This window comes from Nannospalax galili, unplaced genomic scaffold, assembly GCF_000622305.1.
Source record: "Nannospalax galili isolate Female #2095 unplaced genomic scaffold, S.galili_v1.0 scaffold611, whole genome shotgun sequence".
NCBI classification, from domain to species: Eukaryota; Metazoa; Chordata; class Mammalia; order Rodentia; family Spalacidae; genus Nannospalax; species Nannospalax galili.
In genome coordinates this window covers 668,305-691,593 of record NW_008330486.1, presented here as the reverse complement: position 1 = coordinate 691,593, position 23,289 = coordinate 668,305, and the positions used below count along the sequence as shown (strand labels likewise).

General features: G+C 44.1%; 1 protein-coding gene across 1 annotated transcript in view; it reads left to right on the top strand.

The window, feature by feature from the left end:
- The window catches only part of Myzap (myocardial zonula adherens protein), a 106,724-nt gene that overhangs the window by 12,049 nt on the left and 71,386 nt on the right, over positions 1 to 23,289 (top strand). The window contains exons 2-4 of the mRNA XM_008847476.3: positions 1,435 to 1,521; positions 18,397 to 18,552; positions 22,579 to 22,671. Of these exons, the coding sequence (XP_008845698.1) occupies positions 1,435 to 1,521; positions 18,397 to 18,552; positions 22,579 to 22,671 (336 nt within the window). The remainder of the gene's footprint in view (positions 1 to 1,434; positions 1,522 to 18,396; positions 18,553 to 22,578; positions 22,672 to 23,289) is intronic.

Here is a 23,289-nt window from a genome sequence, read left to right as displayed (position 1 = left end):
CCCCCCTCCTCTTCTTCCTCCTTCTTCCAATTCTAAAATACTCAAAACATGAAGTTTCCCATCCTACCATTTTTGAGAGCACATACCTGTGACTTAAGTACGTTTGCAGTTCTGCAACCACTGTCGCCACCATTCAGTCTCCCACCTTTTCAGCCTGAGATTCTGCCCCAAGTAAATCAACACTAACTCCCATTCTCCCATCTCTTTAGCTCCTGGAAGTCACCATCGTGCTCTCTGTCTCTGAGTTTGACTGTTCTAGGTACATCATAGAAGAGCTGTAGTATTTTCCCTTGTGTGTCTGGTAGTGTAATGTCTTCAGACCCATCCATATTGCGATGGATCAGAATTAATTTCCTTTAAAAATATGAATAATATTCCATTGTTTGTGTACACCACATTTCGTTTGTTCATCTGACAAGGGATGTGAAAGTTATTTCTACCTTTGGCTATTGTGAATAATGGATTTAAATATGAATAAAGAAGCTTTACAAAGCTTTTGATTGGTGGGCTTGAGAAATGATTCAGCAGTTAAGAGCACTGGCTGCCCTTGCAGAGGGCTCAGGTTCGGTTTCCAGCACCCACATGGTGGCTAACAGTTTGTAAGTCCAGTTCCAGGGGATCCTACACCCTCTTCTGGCCTCCATGGGCATTGTATGACATAGGCACACTTATATATATGCAGGGAAAACAGAAATATAAAATAAAAACAAATAATAAATATTTAAAAATAAAAAATAATAAAAAATTTTGATTGGCCTGATGAGATGGTTCCGCAGGTAGCGGTGCTAACCACACATACCTGTTGGCCTGCGTTCAATCCCTAGAATCCACATAAAGGAGGAAGGAGAGAACTGACTGCACAGAGTTGTCCTCTGACCTTCACATACATGTTGTGGCATGCATGCCCATGCCCACACATCAAACACACACATGCACACTGGAACACATAATAAATAAAATTAAAACTTTGTGATTTGCATATCCATGTCTCTTGCAGAAAAATTAAATGTATAGAAAAGTAGAAAATACCCTGTTACTCCATCACTTGAGAGCTTATGATTTAGATTAGATTAGAGGTAACCACACTTGTTTTGGATTCTATCTCTCTAGCTCCGTTTTGGCTTATATCTGTGAAATGAGATCATTTTATACATATTGTTATGAAACTTGATCCATTTAAAAAATGTTTGCCATCTCTGAAGTTATTAGCAGTTCTTTGTTTTGAGCAGCAGGCTGGCAGATGCTATTGTTTGGGGTGCTGATGGGGTGCTATTAGTGGGTACCAGACATGCTGGTGTTGCCCTCTTTCCTATGTGATTGGTATGGTACAATGAGGCCATTGCTGTGGAAAAATAGGCTGAGAGAAGCCCAGGAGTCCCTAGCTCTTTTCCCCCGCACTGGTCCTAACTGGACTGTCCTCTCTACCTCTTTCAGGCAAATGTCTGCAGACTACGGCTGACCGTGCCTCCCGAGAGTCCAGTGCCCCAGCAAACCGAAAAGAAGATTGAGAGGAAGGACCAGGTGAGCCATCTCCAAAGCCCGGCTCTGTGGACTGGTCTTGTCCCCTTTAAACCCTTGTCCTCCATCCCTCAACGAGGCTCTGTGGACTGGTCTTGTCCCCTTTAAACCCTTGTCCTCCATCCCTCAACGAGGCTGCTTGCAGAGGCGTGTGTTGGTCAATGTGGATGACAGGACTCTCGGCCTTCCACACTGCTTTCCCAGCTGCCTCTGCAGCCTTGTGCCCTTGCTCTTGTTTCCTGGGGAATAGTGCAGCTCTGTTTTGCCTCCCAGCTGTGGGGACAGTGACTTTAGGGACAGGTGCTGTGGCAGGGGAGGTGGATTTTCCTGAAATGGCCTGTGCCGTGGAGTCAAAGGGCCTTTTGTGAACGGCTGGGCTTGGAGCAGTGGGCGGCTGCAGGAAGAAGAAAACGCCCAGCAGGCAGCTTGGCATGGGGAAGGGCGTGCTCTTGGCTGGACTTTGGAGGAATTCTGCAAATGGTTGTGCTGTTAGCTTCAGTGCTAAGCACTGGGACCACGCAGATAAGCATGGCCTTTATAGGAGCTTGCATACAGGTGAGACAGTTGAATAAACAGTGATGATATGATGTTCCACTTGTGATGGCCGGTGATGTCAAAAGAGCTCTGGGATCACGGGAGATGACGCTAAGTGATTTTGGCAGGCGACACTGAAGTGCAGACTTAACACGTGAATGGGAGGGCCTGCTTACCTCCAGACTGTGCTCCAGGCAAAGCCATTTTCTCATTCCCAAGCAGTGACAGAGCACCAGACCCTAGGACTCTAGTAGTGAACAGAACACTAAACAGCAATGCCTGCTGTCCAGAGAGCTTATATCCCAATGGGCAGAGAATGAAAGCAAATAAAATAATGACATGTGCTTTATAGAGACAACTAAGAGAAGGGCAGGCGTGCCAGGGACTGGGTAGTACTTTTTCTGGTGAGTGTTTTATATGAACATAAAATAAAGGAAAATGATAGGCTATAGATTTCATAAGTAGAATTATGAGATAGTGAGTTCATATAATATAATCCTTGCTTTGGAATAAACAATACTGTAACAAACTATAAACAAGGAAGCTTCTTGTGGACTGGGAAGAGGTTGATAAGGTCCCAAAGTTCATTGTAGGTCTCTGTCTCTCCTTTCCTCTGACAGTCTTCTCCATAGTTCTTTTTGGTATATGAGTGTGTGCATACATGCGTGTGTATCTTTTTATGTGGTGTGTGCCTGTGTGTTTGTCTGGTGTGTGTATGTCTTTTTAATATATTTTATTTAATATTTTTATTTCATGTGTATGAGAGTATTGCCTGCATGTATGAGTGTCATGCAATGCCTCAGAGGTCAGAAGAGGGCGTTGGATTCCCCTGGAACTGGAGTTAAGTACGGTTCGTAGCCACCACGTGGGTGCTGGGAATCAAACCTGGGTCTTCTGCAAGAGCAGTCGGTGCTCTTAACTGTTGAGCCATCTCTCCAGCCCCCGAGTGTGTGTGGCTCTTGTATGTGTGATGTGTGCACATGTGTGTGTTGTGGCATGTGTGTCTTTGTGTCTGGTATGTATGTATGTGTGTCTGGTGTGTGTGTGTGTGTGTGTGTGTGTTTAGTCTGTATGTGTACATGCTCATGTATGTGCATGTGTGCCTGTGGTGACTAGAACTAGACATTGGGTGTCTTCCTCAGTCACCCTCCACCTTATTTCTTGAGACAGTGTCTCTCATTGAACTGGAAGTTCACCAGTTTAGCTAGACTGACTGACTGGAGCTGCTGACCTAGCTCCATCCCCTCCCCATTACTATTATTGTTTTATTTTTAAACATGGGTGCTGAAATCCAAACTCAGGTCCTCAGGCTTGTGCAGTGAGTACTTTACCAGCAGAGCTATCACCCAACCCCCTGTCTTGCATTTTTTATCCAAGTCCAGAAGTTTCTTGTACTGATGCAAATGTCGAATGATGGGGAGAGGCAGTAGGAAGGAGGGAAATGACATTATAGCTGGAAAACCGTGAGCTGTAACCTTGCAGATCTGCTTATGGAGAGGTTGCATCTCACTAACAGTATCTGAAAGTGTGATGGTTCCAGGACTGGGAAAGACAAGGTAGCCCTGAGGTGCCAAAAAGCCAGGTAGCACCAGCAGGGACCTGGCCAAGTCTCAGGAGCTGCGTTGAAGAGCTCTTTCTGGTTAAAATGGGAACAGCCTGAACACTAAAAAGAACAATGACAGTACAAGTTGCCAGTCCTGATCGGAAAGTCGGAAGTCCCAGATGCTCTGGGCTGCACAGCTTTTTGAATGTGAACATGACCCTCATAATGCTTTGGATTTTAGAGTATTTTGGATTTTGAGGGCAGAGATGGTAAATTGGTAACGCCTGTGCAAATATTCCCAAATCTGAACAACTCCACATCTGAAGTGCTCCTGGCATAAGGGATATTCAACACACAATGAATTGTGATATATTGAATAATAATGAAAATTCACACTAGTGATAAGCAAGGAGCCTTCACGGGGGGAGAAGAAAGCTAAAGACTTTAAAAATATTTATTATTTATTATTTTTATTTTATGTATACCAGTGAATTGCCTGCATGTATGTAAGTGCACCTGTGTAGTGCAATGCCCACGGAGGTCAGAAGAGGGAATCAGATCCTCTGGAACTGGAGTTATGGATGGTTGTTAGCTGCCATGTAGGTGCTGGGAACTGAACCCAGGTCCTCTCCAAGAGCATTCCACTGCTCTTAACCATTGAGCCATCTCTCCAGCCCCAGCTTCAGCCCCAGCTTTTTTTTTTTTTAAAAGAATACCAGCTAATTAATTTAGAAAGCCTCTCTTTTAGACTTTCCAAATAGGCTCATCAATAGTTGGAAAACTAGTTGGTTAAACATAATCTCTGAATAGGAAAGTCACAAGGACTTAGTGCAGCCTCAGTAACCCACTGATTCTAACGGGACAGTGGATCTTAAAGTGGGGTGACATTTCAACCAGCTGACCCAACCCAGCATCACCAGCAGCACATTTGGAATCTGAACCATATATTAGATATTATTAGGGAATGTTCTTTTCTATGCTGTGATAATGGTGCTGTGGTTATGTAGTTGGATACTTTATTCAGCTTCTCCATAGCTTTGAACATTCAGCAAGGAAAAGTTTGATAGTTGTATTCATTTTGGTGTGACAAAATACCTGACAAAAGCAACTCGAGGGGCTGGAGAGGGCTCAGTGGCTGAGTGTGCACTGCTCTTTCAGAAGACCCAAGTTGGATTCCCAACACCCATATTGGACAGCTCACAACCATCTCTAACTCCAGCTCCAGGGGATCCAGTCTTCTGGCTTCTATGAGCACCTACACACAAATGCATGCATGTACACACACACACACACACACACACACACACACACACACACACAAATAGCTTGAGGAAGGATTTGTTTTGGCTTACAATTTGAGGATGTTGATACCCAGCTCACTTTCTCCTTTTTGTATAATCTAAGACTCCAACCCATGGGATGGTGCTGGCTACATATAGGGTTGGTTTACCCACCTCAATTAATTTGATTTAGAAGTTCCCCTGCAGAAATACCTATGGGCTTATGTCTTAGGCAATCCTAGATCCTGTCAAATTGACAATCAATCATCACAGTAGTAAGTCTCATAATATCAACAAAGGGAGTGGGGACAGTGAGGCTTCAGCCGACGGACTCTTGTAATGACCAGGATTGAGTGGGGATTTCTTGCTGGGGGGACATCCCCTTTCCCTATGTTGCCCCCCTCCCCTTTGTCCCTTTTAGAACTGATGGCCTATGGGCTGGTTTGAGGGAGAGGTCTGATCTGGAGTGAGCAACCAGGACCAGGGCTTTGGTGACTGTGTTGATGTGCATGGTAGAGGAATAAGGAAGTTGGTCTGTTGGAATAAAACTCAAGTTGCATGTCGGGGTTTCTGAGTGCTGAAACAGGAGCGGACGCCCTGGAGGGGCTGTTCCCACAGAGGAAAAACCACGTATTCCCCAGAAAAGAGGCGCGAGTTGAGTGTTTAGCTATTTGGAGTTCATAACCAAGTTGTGCACCAATCCTTTCGTCTTGATCAGTGCTTTTCAAATTGATTGAAACAAAAGACCTTTCTTTTACTTTAGGTTTATTTATTTATTTATTTACTTCAGGTTTATTTATGGGGAGAAAAAGTTTTAAAAGTTAAAATGAAAATTACAAATAGTTTTACACAAATTGTTAAGGAAATACTACCAACATCATTTTATCCAAGAATCATTTCCATACTGCCATAACTTGTGCTAGAAGCCAAAGGAAGTTATTCAATCAGTATTTCACCCAATTTTCTCAATCCCATAATAATTATGATTGGATGAAAATGACACTTATCACTAAGGACAGGCAGCGGAGAGTTCTCTCTTAGAAATGATACATGGTTTTAAAAAAGGGGAAGTGGTGGCGAGATGACTCAGTGGGTAAAGATACCTGCCCTCGGGCTGGAGAGATGGCTCAGGTTGTTCTTGCAGAAGACCCGGGTTCGAATCCCAGCACCCACATGACAGCTAACAACTGTCTGTAACTCCAGTTCCAGGGGATCCGACAGCTTCTTCTGACCTCTGCGGGGCATTGCATAACACGGGTGCACTTATCTACGTGCAGGCAATACAGGCATACACATAAAAAGAAGTTAAAAAAAAAAGAATTATCATTAAAAAAAAAAAAAAAAAAAAAGACACCTGCCCTCAAGTCTGATGGCCTGAGTTCAGTTCCTGGGTCCTACATATTAGGAGAAAACTGATCCCCCAAGCTGTTTTCTGACCTCCACATGTGCAGCATGGTATGTACACACCCACATATATACTAAATAAATAAATGTAAAACAAATTAAAGGAAAAAAAAAGGTAAAGAAGACAGAGTCTACACCCAGCAGAAGCCAAGAGACAGAGAGAGCAGAAATAGTCCTTGTCAGGAGCTTATACCCAGTAAAGGTTGAAGACAGTTGAATAAGAATGATTCTACTGCTGAATTCAACCACATAATGAGGTAAAGTTGTTGGACTGGGAAAGGGCACTTCAATTTCAACGGCATGATTTCCAGCTTCCTTAGTAATCAGAATAAAATATGTCTAATCGAAAACCAGTTTCCTAATCCACCACAATTTTAAGTATAGTCCTTGTGGATTTATTTACCTTTCTTTCTAGGAAGTGCATCCCCCAAGGTAAAGTGGCTACTCTTCTGGTAATGCCACTGAAGAGATAGAAGATGCTAAGCCTTTGCTGCTCCAAGCTGACAAGTCAAACAGATCAATGAACGACAAATGGGACACGGGGAAACAAAATCAACATGTTATATACTGAACCTTTATATATTTGCAGCAAGAGTGGGGCCACTTTCTTTCTTTCCCAAGTAGCCCACTGCAGTGTGGGAGCTGCCAGGTGCTGAGGAGCTCAGGAGCCACGCACCTTGATGCCTCCCTGCACTGGGACAGCAGGGCTTAAGTGCCTGTAACAAGCTAGTGACTCACTATAGAAGAACTGGGGTAGAGAGGAGGAGGGTGGGGCTGGCTGTTTCCTTGGAGCTGACGTTCTTGGGTGGTGGCAGTACTTGAAGGCTCTACTGGTAACTGGGAGGATGGATTTTGCCATCCTGGCTGGCTTCCTGGGCTTGAATCATGGGGAATCCAGAGTCCACATACCAGCAAGGGTTCCCTGGCCTGGGCCACTTCTTATGTGGTTTTAATTTGTCTGCCCCTCCCTGGGAGCCACAAAATTGCAAGGGCCTCAACATTCTCTAGCTAAATGCCGTTGGTTCCTTTGAAAGGGATCTATGAAACAAAGCCAGGGACTGATGCTGGGTAGGACCTGGAAGTTTGAAGATGTCAAAGGCCCAATTGATTCCTAATGAAGTGAAACTTCCCAGAGGATTTCCCTTGTGTGTTCAAGCTGCAGCTGACCGAGGGCAGCCAGCCCGGCCTTAGTAACTGACAGTCACAACAGATGCCGCAGGCAGCTGACACACATAGATACCCTTGCCTACTGGGTGTTCTTCTGTCCCTGTCCTCAGTTCATTAGAGAAAGGAATTCCTTGCAGCACAGGTGTATTGCAGAGCGCACTTTTGCCTAGGAAGGTATGTTTGGAGGGATGGTCAAGGCAAGTATAACAGAATCATCACTTTTCATGGAGTCACAGGACCATGGGGTGTATCTGGGAGGTTTCCTAACTCTAAAGCAGGAGCTCCCAGATGCTAGCTAGCTTCCTTCTCTGGTAGCAGGCATGGTGATGCCCAGCTGCCAAGAGTAAACGAATGATGCAGGGCTGAGGAGATGGCTCAGTTGGTCAAGCTCTTGCCTTGCAAGCATGAGGACCTGAGTTTAGTCCTTAGCACTCAATGTAAAAATGCTGAATATGGAGGTGTTTGCTTGTCATCTCAGAACCATGGAGGCAGAGACTGCTGGATCACTGGAACTTGCTGGCCAGCTAGCCTAGCCTAATTGGTGAGCTCCAGGCCAGTGAGAGACCCTGCCTCAAAGGAGGCAGTGTTCCTGAGGCTGATACTTGAGGCTGTCCTCAGCTCTCCACACAGATGTGGCATGTATATCCCCCAACACGCACACATACATTAATAAAAATGAGCTAATTCAAGAAAAGTACTCCCCACTACATCTGGTCTATAAGGTGAAGTGATTGCCACCTCATCTTTTCCTTTGAAGGTCACACCCAGTGGCCTTGGCTGTGGCCTTTCTCCCTTTAGCTCCCTTGAAGTCCTTCCCCTCCGTGAAGCTGCTGCCATGTCTCTCTTCTTCCTCTCCGCTGTCCCTTCCGTATCCTTGTTATTCATTCTCCTCCATAAATGTGAGCATCTCTCTTTAGCATCACCTGGCCCCCATCTCCCCTCTCTACACAGACCTAACCCCAGATCCCTCTAGCATTACCCAGCTTCTGCCTCCCCACTCTGTGTAGACCTAATCCGGAGAACCCACCCTTGCCTGACTTGGAGGTGGCCATTCCAGCTCCAGTTTCTGGACCCTATCCAGGTGAAGGTTATGCTAGTTTGTAATGGTATTTTTGCCCACCAGAACACTGATATTTTGTTGATGGGTATTATCAGCATTTACACATTAAAAAAGGAATCTGGATTTTCTTTAAAAGAAAATTAAATTGGTTTTACTTATTTGTTTTATTTGTATGAGTGGTGGTTGTTGTTTTTGCCTGCTTGTGTGTAAGTGCACCTATGTGTGCATTGTGCACAGAGGCCAGAGAGGGTGTTGGATCCCCTGGAACAGTAGTTAGCCTACATGTGGGTGCTGGTAACTGAGCCTGGGTCCTCTTCTAGAGTAGCCAGTGCTCTTAACTGCTGAGCCATTTCTTCAGCCCCCAAACTGAGGGTTTCAGATTTAATATAGCAGTTTATTTATTGTAAAAAAGGTAATTTATTCATGATGTATTGTCAGTTTTGATTTGCATATTTATTTTATGTACGTATATACACAGAGTTTCTTCCTAATTTCTCAAGGAGAAAGGAGTTCTTAGTAGAAAAAGTTTAAAACATCTTGGTCCAAATCATCTGGTTTTAGTTCTTTTATGAATGAAATTAACGATATTCAGTAGGATTTAAAGGAGATACTCTTACTTGGTTTGTATCTCAGTGATTATTCTATGAATCTACACAATATTTATTTTGTGACAACTAAACAAGAATCAAATGAGTGATTTAGTTGTATTTTTGATCCTCTGTAAAGAGTTTTATGTAAATATACTTTCCTAAAACATGATGACCAATTAAATAAATAAGTAATAATAAAGATTCTGGACCATTTATGTGAACAGAGTCCCTGAAAGTTCTAGGCAGCACTAGAATTTTGAACGGGACACGGTGCACATGCTCAGCAGCTGTTCTGGCTGCTGCCCTCTGCATCTGAGGTTTCCGTGTCCTGATTACTGGTGAGAACTAAGGCTTTTTCTTATGTTTCTTTAGCATGCATATCTCCCCCAGAGCCTGTTTGAATCATGCTCTTCCAGGAAACCTGGTAGGGTCATCTTGGCCATGGATCTGGGGGCATTATGGGGAACAGTAGTAGATGGGGTGGTTGGAAGAGGGATGGGAGGGGACAGGACAGGCGGTGGAGAGATCCCTGCCTTTTCCTGGATTCTATTGCTCTCTACCTTGAGCAGATTCCCTCTGCCCCTCTCCCCTGTTTCCTCCAGAGTATAGTCCCTTCCCTTTTAGATTCTGAGGTAATTTTTTTCTAGTACCTTCTTTCTCAAATCACTGCCCAAGAGAGATTCAGTCCTGGCCTTGCTGCAAAGAATAAATGAGCTATTATAGGCAGAGTGCCTGCCTCAGTGTGTGGCCTGTGAGGTGGATTGGAGAGGCGTGGTGTGGCAGATGAGGATGCCGGGTGGAAGGTGCTGGCCCTATCCCCTCTTCTTGAGTAGATTGGCTGTTGTAATAAAAATAAATGCCCTCGTGCTGGTTTGTAATTCTGCTCTAGCGTGCATTGTTGGTTGGGCAACACTCAGACTTCACCAACTAGCTCCTTTGGTGACCCCATTCTCCCCAAGCTCAGCCCATCTCAACCAGTCCAATAGCCTGTCTTCGTCTGTTGTCTACCTGGCATCTCTTCCCTCCTCAGAACCCTGCCAGGTCCTCTTGTCATGCCTACAGTGTTTTCTCAGCCATCCCTCAATTTACTCAGACTTCCCTGTCCCTCCAGGCTCAACAAATGGCTGACTTCGCACTGAGACCTTCCCTGTCTTCCGTGTGTGTTCATGCCTGCCCCTCCCCTCAAGCTCAGGCTCCTGATTGTCCTTGTTGCATGGCCTCTAGCCATATGCTGCTGAGAACTCCCATAGGAATGGATATACATTTCTGCAAAAATTTGTATGTGAAAGTGACATTCAGTTAGCGTAGACATTCATGGAGCACCAAGGCACACAGTCTTTTGTCCTGTCTCCACAGAACCTCACTGCCTTACGCACAGTAAGCAGGTTCTTAATGAAGAAGGCTGACTGTGATGATCAGCTTCATGTTAATTTCTGAGGGTTGCTATAACAGAGCACAGCAGACCTCATGGACTGAACAGTATAAGTTGATCCTTGCACAGTTCTGGGGACTAGAAGCCTGGGCTGAGGGTGCTGGCAGGGTCTCATTCCCTCTGCAGGCTCCTTCTTTGACTCCTCCAGTGTTTGATGGCTCTTGTCAGTCCTTGTTTTGTGACTATGTAACTTCAGTTCTCACAGATGGAGATCTTCTCCTGTGCATGCCTGTTTCTGTTTCCAAATTTCCTCCTCTCTATAAGGACACTGGTAATAATGGACTAGAACCCAGGCTAATGACCTCATTTTAACTTGGCCTTGTCTCTAAATAAGGTCAGATTTTGAGGTGCTAGGAGTTCAGACTCCAACATGTTGGGTGGGAAGTGACACAATTCAACTCATAACAAGTTTCTGTGTATAATATAAACAATTAGAGCTGCATGAACAACTCAGAAGAATTAGCTGTGGATTCTGTTTATACTGTTTATTTGTTATGAGACTGGTCGTGAACTCCTGAGCCTCCTGTGTCCGCTTTCTGAGTGCTGGGAGCATAGGTGCACCACACTGCTGGCTTTTTATTTATGGTACTCATGATAATACGGGAGAAGGAAGGCTGTGTTCTTGTAGCCACAAATTTCATGTGAAGAAACTGATAGAAACTGAATATGAAACTGAAATAATTAAGCTTTAGAAATAAAAATGGTAGCAGATAATTTTGAAATTAAATACCTGTCATTGTCAAAGAACTCAGTGAATGTGTGTATGTACATTACTGCCCAAATCCACATGCCCTATAACCCTGTGCATGAACACACACACACACACACACACACACACACACACACACACACCCTAAACAAGAGATCAGTACCAGTGATGACAGATGCACTGTGTTGAGACACAATGTGGCTGCATAGTTCAGGGGATCTGGTTGTAGCTGGTTCTGTCCTCAGCATGAGTGAAATCTTGTGCATATTGACAGACTAGCTTATATACCATTATGAATAGCTCCTAACACAAGCATTGTGTGGCCTTTAGTGACCTGCATTTAATTACTCTGTTTATAGACCTTCTAGAACCTGGATGAAGGAGAGCCAGATGTGAGTATTGGTGCCAAGTCAGGGACTTTCAGAGCCAGTAGTGTGTCACAGGAGGAAACACTCGCTGGCAGGTTTTATAGTCCCTTTCCTTTTAAAGGCTGGATGGATAAGCCTGCTGGTTCTCGTTCTTGGCATGCCTGTTTATACAACATGCAGACTGTTGCCAGGTGAGCAAGTATACTGCCATGATTCATGGCTGCAGCCAGGGCTGGGCTGCCCTCTGTGACAGTATAGGGACTGTGCATGCCTCTTGATAGTAACAGAACTGGGGGATGGGAAGAGGCCTGGGTTCCAGTCCTGGCTTCCTCACCAACCTCAGTAGTGCCTGTGCCTCAAGCCATCTCTAGAGGACGCAGGTTCCTCTTCTAGAACATTAGAGTCCCAAATTTCTTCAGCTATGGAAATGTATTCAGACTGACACATAGGGACAGCCATTGGTAGAACAATGTTAGAGCAGTGTCTCTGGGTTAAATCAGGTCAAGATTATGTTGGCTGTCCCCCAACAGTCCACCCCGCTCTTAACAGCCATCTACTTCATAGCCCCACTGACACTGAGAGGGTACAAAAGGACTGCTTGCAAACCCTGACCTACACAACACTTTTCGGTGGAAGCACACTTGTAATCCAATCACTGGGGAAATGGAGGATGACTGAGGCCCCCTGAGGCTCCCTGGGTAGTCATCTTAATCTAATTGGTGGGCTCCAAACCAAAGGAGGTGGACAAAGTTTCCAAAGTTAACACCTGAAGTTGTCCTCTGACCTACACACACACACACACACACACACACACACACACACACAAACACACACATGCGCACACACACACACGCACACAGACTTCCCTATATTTATGGAGCATCTCTTTATGCTGAATATTATGATACAGCTGTGAATTTGACACACATTCCCTGCCTTTGTGGAGCTTGTTGTGTTGTAAGAGCATGCCTTCTAATTTAGGAGCTGGAAAATACAGTCCCCTATCACTGGCCTCACTAATCCAGTGGCCAGTGAATCCCTTATGGCATGTAATAGAATTTTAGAGTGGATTACTTTTTCTGTGGATTCTCCTTTTCAAGTTCAGTGAAAACAGCTGTAGATAGAGCCTGGAGGTAAATTCTGAGCTGTGAGTGCTCACAGGATATATTCGACTATGGCTTCATTTAGGTGTTAACTGTGCGCACCTGTTGTTTATTCTGATGCATTTTGCATAGGGGTTATGGAATGCCAATTTTGAGAGTTGTTTCCTCCCCTTTCTATGGTAATAAATTTCTTAGGTTTTATTTTCAAGGAGATTTTGCTTGGCACTTTCTTAGGCCAAAGAGACCCATAATAGGTCTAGGAAATATATATATATTTCTTTGCTGTGTGTATGTGTAGCTCAGAGGACAACTTGTAGGAGTCGGTTGGTTCTCTCCTTCCACGATGTGTCCGATCACTGGTGCTTGGCATCCTCAGCAGCCTGTACATGTAATTTAAAACTTTGACTTTTTAAAAAAATCAAACAGTGTTATAAGGAGGATTTAAAAAATCTTTTAACTCTGGAGAGTTTCAAACTTACACAAAAGGAGACTGAATTCTGGGACAAACCTTCTCCCCAGCCTCAATAGCCCTCCACCCGTGGCCAGTCCTGCCTCCCCTGCATCCTGTCCACTCCCTTCACCCTGCGTAAATAAATATGTCATAAATATTTCACCATGTTTCTCTCAAAGATAAACACTGCTTTTAATATTACCATATTATTTTTATCATTCATGAAATTATTATTTATCTTAGGGCTATTTTAAATGTCCCAAGAGGAGAAAAATTGAACCATAAGCCTTTGCCAAACATAGCAGCTTTTTTTTCCCTGTGCGATCCAGATTTAACCATAAACATATTGATTTTTTTTTTTTAGAGACAGGGTCTTCATGTGGTTGCAGCTGGCCTGGAACTAACTATGTCGACCAGGCTGGCTTAGCTCTCACAGAGATTCACTTGCCTCTGCCTCCTGAGTGCTGGGATTAAAGGTGTGCACCAACCACACCTGGCTATATTGGTATTTCCTAAAATGATGACGCCGCCTGCTATTCTTGAACTTCTCTGGATATCATGTTGCACTTGAGGTTCTGGTCTGCTGTCTGATCCTCTTTCTAAGAGGGACAAAGGGTGTTCCCTGCAGCTGGTCTGTATTTGCATGTTGGGTGATTCTAGCCTCTGAAGCTCCTATTCATTCAGTAAATATTTACTGAGAGTCACTGCCTGTCCATCACTGTTGGGTACTGCAATTAGAGGGAAAGAAGATAAACAAGGCTTAGACCCCTTGGAACTGGCAGCTGTGGAGAGTAGGCTTCACCTCATAAAGGCACCTGCAGTCACTGGGGTATGTTGTGGTCATGTGGAGAATGGACAGAAAGGCATTCTAGGAGGAAGGGGCATCTCAGCCCAGTAGCATGGAAGAGGTAAGAGTCTGTGTGAATGGCCTGAGGCAAAAAGGCGTCTGGTAGAACAAAGGAGGCTAACAGGCTGGGTCAGGGGGTGGGGAAGTGGAGAGGAGCCCTCATCCCTGGCTTGCGCCTCCACAGAATGGCAGCTGAGGGTTGGGCTTTTCTGCCCCTCCCTGGAGGCAGTGTGATGGGAGAAGAGTGCAGATTTGGAAAGACATAGACAGGAACTTGAATGCTTTACCCTGAATTAACTAATAATATTTGCATAGTAGGTTATTATGAGGATTAAAAAAAATATAATGAAAATCAGTGGACAGCAAATATTTCCCCCTTCTTTTACTTCCTAAATGTCTTTCCTCCCTTTCCTGTCATGGCCCAGCATCTTCCCCTGAGGAACACCGTGCTGATATCTTGCTCCTCAGCAGAGCTCTGTGTCAAGACCCTTCTCTGAGGGATCTTTTATTTAGACAATGAAATCTTCATAATTTTTGTTTTTAGTTTACTTTTGGAAAATTGAAATAAAAGGAGCTGAAAAAATGACTCAGCAGTTAAGAGCTCTTACTACTCTTGCAGAGGACCCATGTTTAGTTCCCAGTACCCATGTTGGATGTCTCATAACTGCCTGCAAACGCAAGCTCCAGGAGGTCTAATGCCCTCTTCTGGACTCCATGTACAACTGTACTCACCTCTGCACATACTCACACACAGATACACACAAACACATGGAATTAAGTCTAAAACAAAAAATTAAAAAGAAAATTTATTATTTTTATTTCATGTGTGTGAGTGTATTGCCTGAATGTGTATAATTGCACCCATGTTGTGCAATGCTGGAGGAGGTCAGAAGAGGGCATTGGATTCTCCTGGAACTGGAATTACAGACCGTTGTTAGCCGCCATGTGTGTGCTGGGAATTGAACCCAGGTCCTCTGCAAGAACAGCCAGTGCTCTTAACTGCTGAGTCACCTCTCCAGCCCACGAATAAAATAAATATTAAAAAATAAAATAAAAATTATTCAACAACAACAGAAAAATCAGGTGCAAAAGAACACAAAAGAAAAAGTATCATATCTCATCTCTTAAGAAGATTGTCACCAAAAGCTCGGATTCTATATTTTTAGACAGTTTACATGCATGCACAATCTTTTTAAAATTTTTATTTATTTATTTATTCATATTTTATGTATATGAGCGTTTTGCCTCCATGCATATAAGTGCACCATGTGCCTACAATGCCCCACAGAGACCAGAAGAGGGCATCAGATAACCTGGAACTGGAGTTACAGCTGGTTGTTAGCCACCATGTGGCTGCTGAACTGAACCCAGGTCCTATGCAAGAGCAGCCTGTGCCCTTAACTGCTGAGCCATCTCTCCAGCCCCTCACGCATATTCTTAAAACAAAAAATGGAAATGTGAAATTACTGTTTTTCACTCAACATATCTTAGGTTTCTTTTCATGCACACAGTTCTTTTTTGTTTGCTTGCTTTTGAGACAGTATCTCACTCTGTAGCCCAGACTGGCCTTGAACTCACTACATAACCTAGGCTAGTCTCAAACTCATGGCAGTCCTCCTGCCTCAGCCTTCCCAAGTGGTGGGATTACAAACAGGTCTAAACTTTCAGGCAGGGCTCCTCAGACCCTCAGTCCTGGCATTGTATGCATTTTCTTCTTTTGGGGGTAGCCTGTGTCTCCCAGGCGGTGGGCTCTTTGGTGCCCAACCATGTCCTCCCCGAGCCCCTCTGCTCCAGAGACACATCACATCAAAGCCTTGTGTAGTCATCAGCCTGTTTTTCAGGAACTGGGTGGAGTCCAGGGAACATACTTTGTTTCCTGGTCTGTGGGGAGTTTCATTAGAGCTTTTCCTCTTCCTAATTTCACAGCTAGCAAATTAGGGATATCTTAATGCCAGAATGTCACTCCAGCAAGAACCATTAATAGCCTGGTCACCTAAACTTACAAATTTCGACAGTAACAGCTATGCCTGTGGGACCTGAGTGTGAGGAGCAAACACGTAAGCAGTTACCAGAAGCAAATGCAGATGGCTCCTGACCCACCTAGCTCATCACTTCCTGTTTGTACAGAAGGGTAGAAAGCAATGGACCTGTTCTCTTCCTAGTTTAAAAGTTCTCATTGTAGCATGGTGGCACACACCTTTAATCCCAGCACTTGGGAGGCAGAGGCAGGCGGGTCTTTGTGAGTTCGAGGCCAGCCTGGTCTACATAGTGAGTTCCAGGACAGCTCAGGCTAGAAGGAGACCCTGTCTCAAAAAGACAAAAATAAAGTTCTCATTGTAAAAACATACAAACAAGTACTACAAAAGAGAATTTAAAAATGAGTCAACCTGCTGCCTAGAATCTCTATTCCACTGTTCCCTCTTCCAAGGTCACTACTTTGTCATGAATCTTTCTAGGTTTTTAGAACAATTTTATAAACTTCCAGTGAATTCAAGAAATACTTGTTATTCTGTCACAATGGATGATTTTAAAATACAAATTATAGTTTTGTGTTTCAAAAACTGTTTTGTGAAGATGTGGGAAGAAGTTATACAAAGGCAGCTGGCTGGTGGGAGAGTTCAGATTTCTGTGGTAGTGTCCAGGTACCGGGGGAAGCTGGTTTGCCTGAAGTCTCAGCCCTGGGTCAAGTTTCCCTCCTTCCCTCCTTCCCTCTTTCCCTCCTTCCCTCCTTCCCTCCTTCCCTCCCTTTCTTCTTTCCCTCCCTCCCTCCTCCTCTTCTTTTCTCTTATTCTTTTTGTTTGTTTGTTTGATGTTTTGAGACAGGGTGTCCCTGTAGTCTCAGCTGGCCTAGACTATCTGGCTGTCCTAGATCCCACCAAGATCCACCAGCCTCCACCTTCTGAGTGCTGGGATTAAAGGTGTGCATCATCACATGTCTCTTTTTTTAAAAAAAGTATTTTTATTTATGCATATGGGTGTGTGTGTATGGAAGTATGTTCATGTGTGAGGGCAGGTGCCCATGGAAGTCAGAAATGTTTATTGGATCCCCTGGAGCTAGAACTGGAGTTATAGGCAGTTGTGAACATCCTGATGTGGGTGCTGGGAACTGAACACGAGTCCTCCGGAAGGGCAGCTCTAAATTGCTGAGTTGTCTCTCCAACCACCTTTCTCTTCTTTCTTTTAAAAGTTTTTTTTTTTTTTTTTGAAAAAAAATTATTGCATTTTATTTTATTTATTGGGGTGGTGGTGGTGGTGGTAGTGGTGGTGGTGTGTATAACTATTTGTGAACCACAAAGCTTGTGTGGAGCTTGGAGGACAATTGAGGGAGTTGGTTCTCTCCTTCCACCATATGGGTCCTGAGAACCAAACTCAGGTCATTAGGCTTGGTAGCAGCACTTTTACCTTCTTTGACATCTCACCAGCCCTTGTTTTTGTCCCCTGCATGTTGAGGAGGTCCCTACTCTGTCTCCCCACATCTAACAAACTCTGCATAACAGCAGACAGCTTTGTGTGATCACATGCAATTTATTCAGCTTCTCTGAATGTCCATTTCCTCAGCTGTGAAGTAGAAAGAAAAATTGCTGTATCTCAGAGTTGTTATAAACATTAAATATGCTAAGGAATGTTTCTTAAAAGTGGTTAGAGAAGCTTTAATTTCTTTTTCACTGCTTCCTGAAGCCTCCATCCTACAAAGCTGTATTAGATTTGGGCATGCTACCCTTTTTCAATTGCATTTTAATGATGATTCATGCTTTAACTACTGGGCTTAAGGACCAGCCAACCGGAGTGGGAAGAGTCTTTGGGGCTGTAGTCACATCACTTCCGTTTGGCTTTTCAGAAATATTTCATGAATGGACACAACAGGTTGTGTACTAACCCCACCTCTTCCTCAGAACTTGACTGCAGGGTCAGCACTACCCTCACAGGACAGTTTAGTTGCTAGATGACAGCAACCTCAACTTACTGCATTTCAGGCCACGTGTTTAATGAGGAGGTTGAAGTCATGAAAGGAAGTGATATAAGACAGAAAATAACTTCTTCTGACCCTGAGGTTTCATGACTTAAATCCGCTGGCATCTTTGTAAGCATTAGAAAAGGGTATCCCCTGGGAAAATGGGGCCATTAAGGTACTCTGTGAGGTTGGGGGAATGGGCCTTGATAGAAGTTGACAAAAGATGTTCTTTCTCTTGGGTGCAGGTAGCCTCAGCCCATGCCCGACTCCATGTGGCCAGCAGAGGCCAGGCTGGGATTCTACCCCCTTGCCCCTGATGCCAAGGCAGCCGGGGCCAGGCACAGACTCCAGTGTCATATGCAGGAACGCATTGTCGCAGTTGTGTTCATGAGGCCTAAAGGCTCATTCCTCCCTTTCTCCTCCCCTACCTTCTTCTAGCCTCCTGAACCAAGCAATGGAGAACCTACCAGGAAACTTCCTCAGGGTGTTGTTTATGGTGTCGTGCGAAGATCAGATCCCAATCAGCAGAAGGAAATGGTGGTATATGGCTGGTCCACAAATCAGCTGAAAGAAGAAATGAACTACATCAAAGATGTGAGTGGCTGGTGGTGGGGGCGGGTATTTTCTTTTCCTGATCTGCATTCCTTTGATGCAGGTGGGAGGGTGGAGTTGGGAACATTGATGGAATTGAGTGGCATTATTTGTTTACTGAAAAAAATTTTTTAAATTTATTTTTATTTTATGTGTGTGAGTGTTCTGTCTCCATGTATGTAAGAGTACCATGTATGCACAATTCCCATAGAGGCCATAAGAAGGCATCAGATGCCCTGGATCAGAGTTATGGGTGGTTAGTCACCATGTAGGTGTTGGGAACCGAACCAAACCCTGTAAGAGCAGCTGGTGCTCTTAACTGCTGAGCTATCTCTCCAGCCCCCGGAAGTCTTATCTTGGATGGAAATGTTTCTGTGTTTCCTTGTGGTAATGCTAAAGGTACAGATGTAATTCTTTGACAAGGACTGGAGTGCGTTACTAGGGAGAGTGATCAGAGAGCCCAAGGCTCCTGCTGGGTATGGTGTGGAAGCTCTTGGGCAGTTGTGCTTAAGACACCAGACACATCTAATGTATATGATTGGACAACTACTTATAAGTAAGAGAAAAGCCAACTCAGAAAGAAATGCATCTTCCCTGGTGGTGAGTCTGGAGGTAGGAGGGTTTCTGGCAGGGCACGACCAGCCTCTGGGTCTGCTTTTCTGTGTTTCTATAAGCCTTTTCTTCAACCTCAAGCTTGGGTCTCTTCTGAAAATATGCTGGTGTTTAGAGAAAGAAAAGAGACTACTTACTTCTGGACACGTTTTGCAGTAGACATCTCCTTATTTCATAGTGGTTGGGAATGACCATGTACCCCAACCCACACCAATCACTAGCAGGGAGCATAGGTGGACTTGGCAGGTTCAAACTAGTCAGTGGGTTGGCTTGAAATGAATGTTGAGAAGACATCATAAATCCAAGCCAATCAATGTTATTTCCTTGTTTTTAATGCCATGTTTCTCATCTTTTAACTTGTATGATCTTTTGAGAAAATTTGGGAAAACTATGAGGAAGAAACAAAATCATCCATGGTCTCACCATTCAACTAGTTTGGTTGTTAGCATTTTGGAACATTTTTTAAAGTGTTTTAATGCCTGCCTGGCTCTCTCTATTTTTTGTGCTACCCAGTGACTGCCCTACACAGACTGAGCCTGCTGAGCTCAAACCATACTATCTAGATGAGAGTGGAAATGAACTGATCTGATGCTGATAGGTCCCGAACACTGACCTGTGGCTTAGTGCTTGGGGGTAGCCAGAATCAGCACAGAGCCAGCCTGCCCTCACACCCAACCCCCAGGCCTGTGAACTCATAACCCCTTCTTTCAGTTCCAGCTCTGGGTTTCTCCTAGTGTGACATTTTGCCCTTTCTAAGCCTCAGTTTACTCCTATGTAGGTGGTGGTGGGGGCCAGGGCTCTGATCCCTGAGGTCAAAGCCTCCAGCTCTGTGAACCTCATTTGATTTGGGGCAGATAATGTGCAAGGCCAAATTGTCTCAGCTATTGCATGAATTTTTAAAAATAATAAATTCAGGGGATGGGAGATGGTGCTGATGGCAAAGTGCCACCCACACAAACAGGAAGACCTGAGTTCAGATCCCTAGTACCCATGTAAAACCAGGCATGGTGGCTGGCATCTGTAACCCAGGGCTGGTAGGACAGAGACAAGATAATCCCCGAGGCCTGTTGTCCAGCCATTCTAGCTGAATCAATGAACTCCAGGTTCACTGAGACTCCATTTCAAAAATAAGATGGAGAGTAATCAAGATAGAAGCCTGATGTCAGCTGCTGGCCTCCACGCACACACTCACACATGTACAAACCCACCTACAAGCATACATGAACACATCCATTAAAACAGGTGCATATACCACAAATACAAGCAGTAGTAAGTACTGTGCAGAAAATATGAGGAAAATCTAGAAAAACTACACACATACACCCCCCACCCCACACAGAGCACATGACAACCACCAGCCTCAAACCTCTAGTTATTCAACCTCCCAAATACAATATTTATCATGCAGAATATTATATTCTGGATTGTTTTCAACAGTGCAGACATTCTAAGTCTCCATGTTTTTCTCAAGGAAATATTTAGAACTTCCTTGTTTACATGTTCCAAATAACATGGTATTGCTTTAGATATAAACCTTCTAAGTACACTCTAGCGTCTCAAATTGCCCAAGACAAATTCAGCAGGTTCAGGCTGATCTTCAGCTATAAATGACACGTGCTGAAGTCACAGAGCAGGCTCTGATCCAGAATTACCAACCGCCACTGTGATCTACAATGCAAAGTTAATTTCCAGGTCCCACCTTCTGTGGTTAGATTCAGATCCACCCTAGCCTGTCATTCCTGATGTGTTTATGCCTTTGTTGTTTTTGCTTCCTGGTGGAGATGCCCTGGTCCTGTTGGCTTCCATCATTTCACCAGTGAGAGCAACACCTAGCTCAAGATCCCACCCACTCAGCCCTGGTGATAGACAGCGCAAGAGCCAGGTCAGGGCAACAGAGTCCTTCACCCACCCAGAATGAAAAGTCACGCTTTTGGCCTCATTTTCCGAAAGTGTTTGTAGTTAATGGCAAGAAAGTAAACTGTTAGTTAGAAGTTATCTGGGGAGGGGCCGGGGAACTGGCTCAGGGGTTAAGCATACTGCCCTTCTAGAGGATCCAAGTTCAGTTCCCAGCATTCTCATCAGGTAGTTCACAACAACCTGTAACTCCAGCTCCAGGGGATCTGACACCCTCTTCTTGCCTTCACAGGCACCTGTACACACACAAATTAAAAATAAAATTAATAAATTAATTTAAAAACTCATGGGGAATACTCGCGGTCTTGACTCCTCATTACTCCTAACTCTCTACCAATATTTAGTAAAAAACAAAGTGCTTGTGGGCTGGGGTGTAAACTCAGTGTTAAAACTTTTGCCTAGTGTGTATAAGACCCTGAGTTCAAATCCCTAGTACCTTAAAACAAAACAAAACCCAAAAATCAAATAAGGTGCTTCTTACGCAAATATACCTTCAATATACCATCTTCTGGTACTACTTCTAAATGATTGTACTCAAACCAAATTGCTATCCTGCATAAGATGGACTAAGCTCTCCCAAGACTTGTCTTGTTGGAGGATTGCTGAGCACTTTATCAAACATCTAGGGCACCAGAATGAGCAGGTTTTGGGGGAGGGGAAGTGGTGGGGAGGAGGAGTGGCTGACCAGACACAAGACTTGTCTGTAAACTTTACATTATTTTGCTTTTAAAAATTTCAGATCCTGGCAATGTTCTGAAAGCTGCCTCACAATAGAGACTTGCAGTGTTTGTGTGAGCAAGGATTTGGGGACCACTTTCCTCTTCATTATACCCAGTGTCTTGTGTTTGGTTGGTGATTAATGAGATTTATGGACCCTTCAGGACTCAATTTTCCCATTTTGCATTCTAGACATTTAATTGCTTTTTTTGATTTGGAGCAGAGAGAGACAGAGAGAGAAAATTAGAGGTCGCTGCTTGCTTTGGAGTGCTTTCATCTTCATAGACGTGTGTTTACAGAGTTGGCTGGTTGAAAACTTTTTTCTTGTAAAAATATATGATAGGAGTCAGGTGTGGTAGTGCATGTCTTTTATCCCAGCACTTAGGAGGGAGGCAGAGGCAGGAGGACTTTGAGATAGAGGCCAGCATGATCTACACAGTGAGTTCCAGGCCACCTGGGGCTATAGGAAGACCCTGCCTCAAAACAACAACAAAAACCCTACAAAAATATATTATAGGAAGAGGGGTAGATCTTGTTCAAACATAGTTTGAGGATGGTAGGTTTGTTATTCATTTTACTATTTTGATAGCTTAATATTTATTCATTCTTATAGTCACATATAATTATAATGTATTATTATTTGGATAGTTGCCTTTATTTCTAACTAGATGTTGGGAGTGATCCTGTCCCTTAATTGTTACATGTCTTATGAGTCCTTCTCTTATAAAGTTTTGGGCATCTTTCATCTTTTAACTTGATCTCTAAGTAGAATCTTTGTGGCTGCAGGTGAGAGCCACTTTGGAGAAAGTGAGGAAGAGGATGTACGGTGACTACGACGAGATGAGACAGAAGATCCGGCAGCTCACCCAGGACCTGTCGGTAAGTCCATGCTCAGCACTGTGGGGAGATGGCAGGGTTCGGATCTCTGTTCAATGGGTGGTCACTGGAGATGTTTAAATAGCCTAGACTTTTTATGAATGGAGTTAACACTTTAAATGAACTGAGGGAAATTTTTTGTACTCTTAACCATTAAGCCATCTCTCCATCCCCAATTTTGATTTTTTAAAAGAGTCACAGGCCAGATGTGGTAGTGCACGCCTTTAATCCCAGCACTCGGGGAGACAGAGCTAGGTGGATCTCTGTGAGTTCAAGGCCAGCCTGGTCTACATAGTGAGTTCCAGGCCAGCTGGGGCTGTAGAGAGACCCTGTCTCAATTAAAAAAAAAAAAAAAAAGTCACAAGTAGCTCAGTGCCTCATAGCCTTAAACTAGCTTGACCTTGAACTCCCGATTCTCCTGCTTTCATGTCCCCGGTGGTGGGATTATAGGCATGCACTACCATGCCCTGTTTATGCGGTGCTGAGGGTCAAATCCAAGGCCTTGTGCATGCTGGGCAAGCTCTCTACTCACTGAACTACATCCTTAGCTCTCAAATTCCATTCTACAGATATGCTCCCCGACATGTGAAATGCCTCAGGGATGAACTTTCTTTTTGAGGT